Genomic DNA, 12,900 nt, shown 5'->3' with positions numbered 1-12,900 from the left:
GAATAACGCCGCTCCTGCCCCCCAGCAAACCTTGACTTATTTTATATAGTGGTCTCCATCTGCCCAGGAAGGCAGAACCTAAGTCTTCCTACAACTGCAGGGAGCAACACAAAACTTTACCCTGTATGTGTACTGTTTCTTCCTGGACAGATGCACATATGCAGGTATGGTAAAGTGGCCACAGTAAGAGCTTGACAGCTCACAATAAACTGTATGTGTTGCTACACTCTTCTCTCACGTTGAACCTGTAGGTGAACTGTGCTACTGATCCAGTCACTGAGACAAAGGACTCCAGAGTAGGTAATGACAGTGTGGCAGTGTGGCGTGAAAGGAAGATTCATGTTCTGGCAGGGTGGAGGGGGACCCTGTCTAACTTCATCTTGCTACTCAGAAAAGAAGGTTTCCTTTAACATATGGGGCCCTGGAGTAACAAAACCACAGAAAGAGAAGCCTCAGTGAAGGACCCAGAAGGTCCCTTACTGTGTATTGAGCTGAAATGAACTTGAGACCCCCCCCAACACTGTCCAAATAGCACATCAATATTTGAAATTAATATACATTTTCTATAAAGGACCTTGGTGGGAAAAATACAGGTAAGCAAAGAACTTCCAGTTTATTTTTTAAAATTATTTCACAAGGAAAACAATCAAGATTTTAAAAATTAGAATGGATTAATTTACAATAAAACAGTCAACTTACAACATCAGCCCTTCACTTAGGGCCACAGAAGCCACAGTTCTTGTTGGAACAGCAGATATGCACAGTTATGTTCTGACCTTTATTTGACAGCATGGAGATACAAAAGTCAACAACTTCCACAACCTCCCTTCTCTCCAGAGCTCACATACTTGCCTAGAGCAGTACTCAGACTTTTAGAACCCAGCTGTATTTTGAAAAATATCTACAACTAATCTCATGAGAACACTCTTAAGACAATTATTATAAAAAACAAACACCTTAAAATAAATTTGTGGCACATCAGACAGCTTAAAGAAATAGCAAAAATATGGGTTGGGGATTTAGCTCAATGGTAGAGTGCTCGCCTAGCAAGCGCAAGGCCCTGGGTTCGATCCCCAGCTCAAAAAAAAAAAAAATAGCAAAAATAAAAACTAATGTTTAAGAATTATCATCTCTCACTCTCTCTTTTTTTTTTTTTTTTAAGAAACCACCCAAGCAAAATGTTTTCTGTCATTAACTCTGCTTCTCCTAATTAGCAGAGATAATTACATGAGGTGGAATGCACCATTTTCTGACCCTTGGTTGTAGCTGCCAACTTGAGAGTTTATGACTAAACACAAAAATAAGACTAAGCTCCCACATTCTGGAATGGGAAAAACAAACGTTTCTCCTTATAATGTTTTGTCTGTGTCCATATTCAAGTCATGGAAAAGTTCACAGCAGTTCAAAGGCTGATCCTACAGGAGGTTGGCTAAAACCAACCCACATCACTTCACACTCTTTCGGGACACGAGTAAACAGTACTGCATTACCAGCGCACATACTCTTAAGCGCTGCATCGAACAGCATTTAATGGGTTTACACAGACTCATAGCTCTTAAAACACTTCATTTATTTTCATACTTGCCAATGTGTGAACAAAGCTTAAAATAACTAACTGCCTTAAAGGAATACGATCATTTGTGACAGCTGGCCAGGCACTTGAATTCAGGGAGAAGCTTTGCAATTTTGAGGTAAACCAGAACTATCTTTAGTAATCACATTCTAAATCCACTTTTTGATACCACACCAACTCAACTTACTCAGCTTTTAAGTCTGTCACTGTTGTGCAAAAATCCATACCCTGTGGGACATAAGCTACCAAGAACATCTGAAACCTGAATTGGCTCAATGTGTATGTACTTCTGTGCTCAGAACAGCTATAGACATATACATACAAGAGATATGATCAAAAGCAGCCAAGAGGAGTAACTTTCTCCCTAACTGGACACTAAGTTTAATAGACCTTTTAGGTATACATCACCAGTCACACAAACATTAAAACAAAACATGCCAAGGAGATGGCCTCAGCAGTTTCAGGAAGATGACTGAGCAACACTCTAAAAAGGTAGCCTTTAGGAATGCAAACCCCACATGAATGGTTCCAGCATTAGCACTGAGGAGCACAGTGGTGGTGAGGAATTTGCTAAACCATGAAAATTCCTATTAGAAAGTAAAGGATCAGCCAGGTATGGTGGAACATGCCTATAATCCCAGCACTTGGGAGGTTGACACAAGAGGACTGCTGTGGGTTTGAGGCCAGCCAGATCTATACAGCCAGCACCTGTCACTAACAAAAGAACCAGAAGATCTCAGTAGGTTTTTAGGTATTACAAGAACAGAAGTGGCCATTTTGGAATTAGTTTTGTTTTTTTTTTTTTCAATCAAGGTACCCAATTTTAACTTTTTCATTATCCTTACTGAGCAGAGTTTAAGTATTATCACAATAAACAAAAACCCACTAATGAATTACCAGGGCATTACCTGCAGATGGAAAAACCAAGCCCCACACACCAACCATTAATGGCATTTTACACTCTTATCTCAAAGAGCAAAGGGTAACTCTTGATTTTAACAGACATGTCAACTTTTGGTATTTAGCAAATTAACTTATTGACATGTTTTAAATAAATACTTTTAAAAAGCTATATAAAGAAGTTATCTGGCTGGATGGTGGTGGCGCAAGCCTATAATCCCAGCACTGGGGAGGCAGAGGCAGGTGGATCTCTGTGAGTTCGAGGCCACCATGGTCTACAAAGTGAGTTCCAGGAAAGGTGCAAAGCTACACAGAGAAACCCTGTCTCAAAAAGCAAAAAAAAAAAAAAAAAAAAAAAAAAGTAGTCTGATAGGGGAGAGAGATGGGGGTATGAACTCTGGCTTTAGTTTCCATGTGCTAAAAATAAGGGTCTAAAAATGTAGACTTCTAAGCTTACCCCACTGCACACCAAGTGTTTCCAGTCCTGGTACAGGACCATACCTTTATCCTTGTAGCGCTAACAGCAGGCATCAGGCAAAAATCTATAAGTGGAAGTAACGGGCAAGGAGCAAATATGGGTGAATTTTTTTCTCTGCGATGCTAACTGGCTTCTTCAAGTTTTGAAACCATGACCCTGGTCCATTAGCACCATAGTATATTCAACTGAAATAATTATTCAAGCCCTTGTGGGCTGCTTGAACTGCTATAGGATGAGGGAAGGGGGGTAGTGAGAAGGGACTGAGGGCAACTTTCTCTCTCTCTCTCTCTCTCTCTCTCTCTCTCTCTCTCTCTCGTGTGTGTGTGTGTGTGTGTGTGTGTGTGTGTGTGTGTGTGTGTGTATACACACACGCCATGAATAACGATACAGCAAAGATATAATCTGTCTGCTAATAAACTATATTTGAGGTTGGAAGAATCATTGATCATAGCTATAAAGTAATAATAACATACTAATTTTTATAGTATCTGACTAACTATAGATGGAGAGTTTCCTAGTATGACCCAAGTTTGATTATAATGGAAGTTCATTGAATACTAAAATATCAGTAAACTAATAGAAATTACAAGTATTTATAGATAGTAACCTACCTAAAAAAGACTAGATTAAAAATTAAGTGAAAATACTCAGAATTGTTTCAGTGTCACTTTTCTCCTGGGAGAACCCAAACAGGGAAACTATCTTCATGTGTACAGACATGGCATCTGCCATCTGGTGGATACACCTTCCCTCAAAGGGAGATGGCTCATAGTCACTTTCCTATATAATGGTTCTTGAAACACCTATCCCACTTATAAACCGTAAAGGAAGCCTGCAGACCACTTTTAGGACAAAGGCACTTTGTTGTGAAAGTTGGATTTAATTTCATGCAGCTGAGAAGATCAGGATGGACTCAAGTCAGTATTCATGTTTCCATTTATGAACACAGAGCAGATGCCAGTTTATAGAATACAGCTGATCGCAGTACAAATCAACCTGTCAACAACATTAGTTATGTTCATGGGAAACAGTAATTTGACATTTCCCCCCACACGAACAAGGCCAAGTTCAACAGTTAGGGGAGGGAGAAAAAAGTCCCCAGAAGTTGCTAACTTAGAGCTTAATAAACTGCATATTTTGTTCTATCAGAGTGTAAATTGCTTTCAGGACAGAGCTAGCTGGCTGGCAGGGGTGTGTTTGTTTCTAGGGAGGAGAGCCCAGGTCAGAAAACTACTGGGGAGAAACAGGTGCATTTCTCTGGTCAGACAGCCCAGTGAGGAGGTAGTTGTTCTAAGGTCTCAGATTAGATGGCTATGCTCATCCACTGAGTCAGGGAAACAGGAAGCAGGAGCTCTGATGAGATGCAGAGAGCAGCAGGGACACATCTCCTCCAGGGATGTCAGAACCAGGGCATCAGTGCAGCTGAAAGAGATGGGAGGTATGAGGAACAAGGGCAAGAAAGGAAGTGTGAATCAAGACATTCAAACTTGTCCTACCTTGAAAGTGGCTCTTTTCTGTGACAGAACATTCAAAGAGTCTAGAGAAGAACACAGAGCCATTAGTTTTCTATATTGTGAATCTTCAAACTCTTTTCCTTTCCACAAACATGGTACATAGAGGTCTCAAATTCCTAATGCTAAAAATAGGAAACTGAGCTGGGCAGTGGTGGTACACGCCTTTAATTCCAGCACTTAGGAGGCAGAGACAGACGGATCTCTGTGAGTTTGAGGCTAGCTTGGTCTATAGAGCAAGTTCCAGGACAGGCTCCAAAGCTACAGAGAAACCTTTTCTCAAAAACCCAACTTTTCCCAAAGTAATCCCCTCCCCCACAAAAAGGAAGCTGTCTGTAGAATAAATGCTGAAAGAATAAATTAGACCATAGCACTCTCTGAAAAGGGCCATTAAAGAAATTATTTTTTCGAATATTTGTGTGTGTGTGTGTGTGTGTGTGATGTATGTTGGTGCCTGTGGAGACCAGAGGGCACTGGATTCCTTGGGTCTGGAGTCACACAGGTGAGCTCACATAGATAGATGCTGGGAAATGAATCAGGTCCTCTGGAAGAGTAGAAAGTATACCCTGCCACACTGAGCCATGTCTGCAGCACCCAGGAAAGTTATTTTCTAGTTACAGATACATGGAAACTCTCATTTAAATTGCAAAAGACAGTAGTGCTCACACTATTTGGAACAGCCCAATACTAAATAGGAGATATAGTTATGACGAGAAAACACACACCCACCTTATTACATCACCACACAAGGCAACCCCATACAACCTTGAGTGCCATCATCATTGCTGTTGAGCTTTTTCATTCGGTACTGGCGTATCTCCCTTACTAGTGTGTAAAAGGCATCTTCCACACCCTATTACAAGAAGGAGGATAAAAGAAAAACAAAAAATTGCCACAGGTCAAATTGTAAGCTCTCACACTTCTTTGCGTGGATTCAAATACTAAATTAACAGTCAATAAATTAGGGTGACTTAGTGTGGTGGTTTGAATAGGAATGGCCTCCCAGTGATTCGTTTGTTTGAATGCTTGGCCCATAAGGAGTGGCACTATTAGGAGATGTGGCCTTGTTGGAGGGAGTGTACTTTTTTTTTTTTTTTTTTTTAAGGATTTATTTATTATGTATACAGCATGTATGTCTACCCACCAGAAGAGGGCACCAGATCTCATTACAGATGGTTGTGAGCCACCATGTGGGTGCTGGGAATTGAACTCAGGACCTCTGGAAGAGCAGTCAGTGCTCTTAACCTCTGAGCCATCTCTCCAGCCCCAGAAAGTGTACTTCTGTGGAGATAGGTTTTGAGGTCTCATAAGCTCAAGCTACCCTCAGTGTGGACACAGTCTCCTTCTGCTGCCTATGGATCAAGATGTAGAGCTCTCAGCTCCTTCTCCAGCACCATGTCTGCCTGCATGGTTGCCATGTTCCACCATGATGATAATGGACTGAACCCCTGAAAATTAAGCAAGCCCCAATTAAATATTTCTTTATAAGAGTTGCCATGTCGCTGAGTGATGGTGGCGCACCCTTTAATCCTACCACTTGGGAGGCAGAGCCAGGTGGATCTCTGTGAGTTCGAGGCCAGCCTGGGCTACCAAATGAATTCCAGGAAAGACGCAAAGCTACACAGAGAAACCCTGTCTTGAAAAACCAAAAAAAGGGTTGCCATGTCATGGTGTCTCTTCACAGCAACAGAAACCCTAAGTAAGATAACTAGGAAGACGACACTAAGTCCAGCATTCCTAGGGGATCATATTGATAGGCTGATAAAGAAATGACATGTTTGTAACAAACAACACAAAGAGAAAAGAGCACTGAGAAAAGGGCAATGTGGGGCACAGAACAGACTCTAACTACCAAATGTGAGGACTCCCTTCAGCAGGATAGAAACTGGACTCATGTTTACAAGTATGTTTAAGTTCTTCACTAGAAAGAGTTGAGCCTGTTAACGCAGGAATAAAAATGCCACAGAAGAGTGTGTATGGGGGAGAGGAGGTAGCAGACACAGAGAAGATTGACAAAAAACCAACAGAAAGAAAAGCATTATTACAAAGAACATGGGCTACACCTCTACCATACTTGACCAACAAACCTCCCTGACTTAAATCCCCATACTATTCAAATCTCTTAGCATACCTGTCGGGTCTTAGCTGAGGTTTCAATGAATGGAATTCCGTAACTCTTGGCCAGCTCATGGGCTTGTTTTGTATCAACTGTCCTTGTGGGCAAGTCACATTTGTTCCCTACCAGCACCATAGGCACATCATCAGAGTCTTTCACTCGCTTAATCTGCTCCCTAAAACAGAGAATACAGTAGTAGACCGTAAGAATACTAAGCTTTCTGGGAGGAATAAACCGGTAGGGCAAGAGAGGGTGGTAAGTCCTTTTAGCTTTTATTACTTGGCTTACAAATTCTGAACACTTATAATACAACTATAGACTTGTAAGCTAAGGATGTTAGTTTAGACTTGGTGTAGTAGCCATGATGAGGCTGCGTCCACCAATTCACTTCCTAGAAACAGCTGGCTCTTATATCCTGACACATGACTTCATTAGGCTCCTAGATTTTCCAAAAAGCTTGGCTCTGGATTTCACTGGAAATTACAAATAGTACTTTAGATTAAGTTTAGAAGTATAAAAAGTAGAACTTATAGGTTCTAAATGACTTAAAAAATTTTAACATATCTTAATTTGGCATGCATGTGGAGATCAGAAGAAACCCCGGGAAGTTGATTTTCTTCTTCTATCATATGGGTCAGGGGGGGATCAAACTCAGGTTGTCGCATGATGACCTTTGCCCTCTGAGCCATCATGCTGGCACCTAAATAACTTTTTGAAAATCCCTTTACAACACTATTTAATGGAAGATAATTGAGTCACTCTTTAAGTTGGGCGGTGCCCTAATACTTTCCTCAAACAAAATTATAGCTAGAAGCCCAAGATATGTAACAACAAAAACATTCCAGGTTTGCTCTTAGTAAATGTGTGTGCATGCAGGCATGTGCACAGATCCAGAACTACCAAAGATTTTTTTGTTTGTTTGTTATTTTAGAGCTGAGGACCAAACCCAGGGCCTTGTGCTTGCTAGGCAAACGCTCTACAACTGAGCTAAAATCCCCAACCCTGATTGTTTTTGTTTGTTTGTTTGTTTTTTTAAGGACAGAGTTTCTCTATATAGCCCAGGCTGGCCTCAAACTCAGGGATCCGCCTACCTCTGCCTCCTGGGTGCTGGGATTGAAGGTGTGTCCTACTACCCCTGGCAAAGACCGCTTTCTCTTCAGTGTCACATACAATATGGCACCTGGTACATTCTAGAACTTACTGTCTTAGATCCTCTTGACAAAGAGCTCTCTGTGATGACAGAAACCAGTATTCAACATGGCAGTCACCATTGAGCACTTCACCAGTTGCTTCTGTGGCCAAGAAACTAATTCCTTCAGTTTTGTGTAAATGTGAATGAAATAACCACATCCGGTCATGGCTACCACACTGCACAGCACTGTTCTAGACTCTTCCCTTGGATTTTGGTCACATACCCCAACTGCATCCTACTGGCTATTTACAGACCTGCTTTGGTGCAATGTCAAAGCCATTTGCCACCCCACCCCACCCCTACCCCCAAACCCAAACACCAAAACCAAGCTGGGTGGTGATAGTGCATGCTTTTAATCCCAGCATGCAGGAGGAGGCAGAGGCAGGTGGAGCTTTGAGCCAGACTGGTCTACGAGAAAGCTAGGACTGTTACACAGAGAAGCCCTGTCTCAAAAAACAAACAAAAAACCTCAAACAAAAAGATATCCCTGCCCCCCAAAAACCCACCAGGATCTTACTACTGTAGCTCAGGTTGGCAGTGAACTCCCCATCTAGACCAGGGTAGCCTTGAACTCTCAATCCTCTTGCCTTGGCTTCCAAAGTACCACCATGCCCAGTGATAGTTGCCTATGTCAAGCCTAACTTGTAAAGCAGCCTAAGCACCTGGAGCATATCACTGTCTGTCATTGCTGTTCCCATATTATTCAACCTCTGTGAGGATCAGACACAATTTCTTCTCAGCATCAGTATACTTCTAAGCAAGTGATTTATTCTCAGCACACACAAACTGACAAGACAACTATCATGTCTGTAGTGTGCCCAATGAAGATCACTGGGTATGATGCCATTACAGAATACACTCACTGAATTTCCTCTTCACCTATTCTTAAGCCTATTTCTAAAATTAACATTATTTTGCTATACTACACACATGCTACAGTGCAAATACGGAGGTCAGAGGATGGGTCTTTCCTTTGACCATGTAGGGTCCTGGGATTGGACTCAGCAATCAGGCTTGGTGACAAGTGCCCTTACCAAATGAACCATCTTGCTAACCCTACTATATATGCTTAAAAGATGCTTTCAATAAGTGCTCGGTCAGTGGTAGTCATCCTTTGGGATCCAAAGGCATTAGTTTTAGGACTCTGTTACTCCCACAAAGAACACCAAACTGAGGAAATATGGAAATAAGCCAGGACTCAAGGGTGTAGGCAGACTTACAAAGTATGTACTATGGGCCAAGCACTGTTCTGAGTGTTTACTCTTGGCAACTTTATGAAGGAGGTATTCTTTTATTATTATTTTCTGTGTATGAGTGTTTTTTCTACATGTTTGTCAGTGAACCATGTGTACCTGGTGCTCAGGGAGACCAGGGCAGGGTATCAGATGCCCTGGAAATGGAGTTTGATGGTTTGGGGCCCCATGTGGGTGCTGGCAATTGAACCCGGGTCCTCTGAAACAGCAGTCAGTGCTCTTAACCCTTGAGCCCTTTCTCTATCTAGTCCTAAAGGAGGTATTCTTAACTCGCAATAAATTCAGAAACTGAGACACACAGATTTAGTGTTTTGTGCTAAAGTTAAATCTTTATTTAAAAGATTTTTTTAGATAAAGTGTAAATAAGTTAAAGTTTAAATAAGACTTTTGTCCTAAAGTTAAATCTTTATTTAAATCTCTATTTAAAACTTACTCAGCTAATTAATAACAGAATCAAGTTTCAACCTTGACAGTACCCAAAGACAGAATACTGCTCTAAGAGAGAAGCTTGGTGTTTTAGGGGTCTAGCTCTGCTACTAAAGAAAAAAAAATTGGGTTGGGGATTTAGCTCAGTGGTAGAGTGAAAATCCTCGGCTTAACAAAACAAACAAACAAACAAAACACAACTCTGAAAATCCAACAACCACTTCTGAACACTCTATAAAGTAAGAATATTGGCTGAGCATGATGGCATACCACCTGTAAGCAGCTAGCACTTTGGAGACTGAGGCAGGAAGATTGTAAATTCGAGGCTAGCCTGGGATACACATAACATCCTGTCTCAAAAATATAAAATGAGTAAATAAGAATGCTGTAATATTTCTTAGGGCCTGTCTAGCTTTCTGTTATTCAGCAGCAGCTTCATTTATGTATGAGGAATGTAGTAACAGTATACTTACTAGACACAGGAACATTTACTTTCAGTGATAACCAGATTCTCTTTTTCTTTCCTTTTAATACCAGAGATTGAAACTGGGGCTCACACATGCTAAGCAAGTGCTTTACCACTGAGCTCCAGCTCCAGACTTTAACCCCAGATTCTCATTATCACACAACCTAACAGTAACTTTTCCTGTAAGAAAAAGGTATATAAATGCCAGTGAGATAGCTCGGTCAATGAGCAAAGGTGCCTACTGCTAAGTCAAGATCCCCAGACATAAGGAGAGAACTTTCATTAGCTGTCCTCTGACTCCCGTGGCACATATGTCCTCACCTCCACAAATAATCAAAAACTTTAAAGTTGTATGTTCCCCAATTCAGAACACATGTAAAATTTTTGTTTCAGAAAATAATACTCCCAGTACCTGTAGAGATTAATATCTGCAAATGATTTGCTATTATTGATGGCAAATACGCAGAGGAATCCTTCGCCTGTCCTCATGTATTGGTCTCTCATGGCACTGTACTCCTCTTGTCCAGCTGTGTCCAGTATGTCCAACAGACAAGTCTCACCATCAATTACCACTTGTTTTCGGTAAGAATCCTGGGAATGTGAAAGGGTGAGGAGGTGGCGGGGCATGGATAGGCTCAATCTTTATTTAAAATCAGAGGAATGTAATTACTAAGAACAAATAAGCCTGACTATGTGACTTGCCCTCAAACTGCTAACAGGTAGCATAAACAATTCATTCTCTCTCTCTCTCTCTCTCTCTCTCTCTCTCTCTCTCTCACACACACACACACACACACACACACACACACACACACAAATGTGCACTGGGGATGACAGGGTGGATGGGTATCAGTGAGTTCAAGGCCAGCCTGGTCTACATTGCAAGTGAGTATCAGGCCAGCCAGAGTAGCACAGTGAGACCCATTCTCAAAAATGGAACAAAGCAAAACAAAAACAAAAACAAAACAAAACAAAACAAAACAAAAGGGCAAGCAGATCACTGTGATTCAAGGCCAGCCTGGTCTCCAAAGCAAGTTCCAGGAAAGGTGCAAAGCTACACAGAGAAACCCTGTCTCAAAAAAACAAAAACAAAAACAAAAAACCAAATCAGTAGCAAAAACAACAAACTCCAGAAACTTCTGATATTGCTTTATGGCAGTATCTCACTTTTATTATACAATATTCCCACATTTGGAAGGCCTTATCTGTGGTACTGGAAATGCACTTAGATTGTTCCATTCTTGTATATGGTTCTGTGAATACATTAAAATGTAGCCTCTAGGGCCGGGCGGTGGTGGCGCACGCCTTTAATCCCAGCACTTGAGAGGCAGGTGGATCTCTGTGAGTTCGAGGCCAGCCTGGGCTACAGAGTGAGTTCCAGGAAAGGCACAAAGCTACACAGAGAAACCCTATCTTGAAAAAACAAACAAACAAAAAGTAGCCTCTATAGACATACAAATTTGTCTAACACCCCTGTATGGTAGAAGAACAAGTTTACACATGAAAAAATTCTTCGGTATTTTGTAAATAAGGTCTCAATATGCAGTTCATGCAAGCCTTGAACTTAGAATCTCTTTCCTCAGCTTCTTGAATGCTGGGTTTTACACACACCTACACCAAGCCTAGTAAGGTTATGAAAATTTAACATCATGAAGAAAAATAAGACTCATGGAGAGTTAGGTGATTTTTCTCAATATTCCATAACTAAATTGCAGAGATAGTTGGAATTCCTAGGCACAATGACTCAAAACCTCAATCTGTTTCTAGCCTAACTCAGTTTGGACTAGCTCAATAATGAAAACCGGAGCCTATGCAGAGCTCTGAGGATCTCTATTTCTCCTACAATCTTTTTCCTTGTGACCTACGTGTCTATTTAACAGCTGCAATATATGAAGAAATGGAATAAACGCAGCACTGTATTTGCAACAGATAACAAGCTACTAAAAAAAAAATGTAGGCGTTGAAAAGGAAGATTTTAGTAAGCATGAACTTTTTTTTTCTACCAACTCTGTAAAAATTTATTGTTTTGGGGATATCTCTAACACCCTGCTTTCTCTCCTTTCTTTCAAAGGATAGAGAGAGGATATAGGTAAAAGAAAGCCAAAAGTGAGAGCCAGGGCCAGGCGGTGGATTGGGCCTCACCTCTATGGTGGGATCATATTCATCCACAAAATGGTTCTGGATTAACTGGATTGTCAAAGCACTTTTCCCAACACCACCTGCTCCAACCACCACCAGTTTGTACTCAGTCATTTCACACCAGCAAGAACCTGTAGGAAAGCAGCAGTTACGATTAAACTGGCAAGCCAAACCTAAAGTACTTCAAAGACTTTTATGAGTTACTAAAATCGGTTTCAAAGGCATCTATTTGATACATGTGGCCTTCCACTAAGGCCTCAAAGTGATTCAAACAAAAAACACTTGCAGGTGAGAGCGGCTACAGCTTCTTGGATTTAAGAACCGCGTCTACTTTTCCGTCACACTCGGCCCCGCCCTCAAGCTAGGGGAAAAGGAGCCCCTTTCCTACTCCTCTTGCAAATCCAAGCTCTGGGGTCCGCCAGGCACTACTTCCCGAAACTCCCCTTTCCGGCTCCGAAGATCACCCCACGGACCGCCGCAGGCAGCGAAGGTCCCACACCCAGGCCTTTTGTCTCCAGCTCTCGAGTCTCAGCGTCTTCCTGTCCCGCCAGGCGTCCGCATGCCGCGGAGCCCGATGCTATTCAGGCTGGAGCCTTACCTCAAGCTCCGCTGACTCCGCTTCGGGAGGTTTTTGGACCTCAACCTGCGAAACTGTCGGAGACCCCGAAACCGCCATGAACAGCCCCCACTCCGGGAGCAGCACTTCCGGCCCCACCCGCTACGTAATCAGTAGGCGCCCAGGGCACTAGAGTCCCGCCCCGGCCACGTGGGCCTACGAGCTACGAGTATTGCGGCTGGCCGCACCCAGGCCCGCCCCTCCCACCCCCGTTTCAATAATGAAAGTGC

General features: G+C 42.1%; 1 protein-coding gene across 1 annotated transcript; it reads right to left on the bottom strand.

The window, feature by feature from the left end:
- Positions 1–3,349: 3,349 nt before the first annotated feature.
- Nras (NRAS proto-oncogene, GTPase) lies at positions 3,350–12,771 on the bottom strand. Its single transcript, XM_036191416.1, has 7 exons — positions 12,653–12,771; positions 12,058–12,185; positions 10,328–10,506; positions 6,594–6,753; positions 5,192–5,315; positions 4,448–4,488; positions 3,350–4,373 (listed from the first exon to the last, which is right to left on the bottom strand). The coding sequence occupies exons 2-5, from the start codon at positions 12,166–12,168 to the stop codon at positions 5,196–5,198; spliced, it is 570 nt and encodes a 189-aa protein (XP_036047309.1). The 5' UTR covers positions 12,169–12,185; positions 12,653–12,771; the 3' UTR covers positions 3,350–4,373; positions 4,448–4,488; positions 5,192–5,195.
- Between the last annotated feature and the right edge of the window lie 129 nt (positions 12,772–12,900).

This window comes from Onychomys torridus, chromosome 6 (genome assembly GCF_903995425.1).
Source record: "Onychomys torridus chromosome 6, mOncTor1.1, whole genome shotgun sequence".
Classification (NCBI taxonomy): domain Eukaryota; kingdom Metazoa; phylum Chordata; class Mammalia; order Rodentia; family Cricetidae; genus Onychomys; species Onychomys torridus.
Note: the sequence above shows the minus strand (reverse complement) of the source record. Positions and strands in the feature narration are given on the sequence as shown.

Coding starts and splice junctions, on each gene's coding strand:
- Nras (XM_036191416.1), bottom strand. CDS start 12,168: ATGACTGAGTACAAACTGGTGGTGGTTGGAGCAGGTGGTGTTGGGAAA. Junction 10,507..12,057: donor AATATGATCCCACCATAGAG/GTGAGGCCCAAT, acceptor TCACATTCCCAG/GATTCTTACCGAAAACAAGT. Junction 5,316..6,593: donor CCTCAGCTAAGACCCGACAG/GTATGCTAAGAG, acceptor TTCTTGTAATAG/GGTGTGGAAGATGCCTTTTA.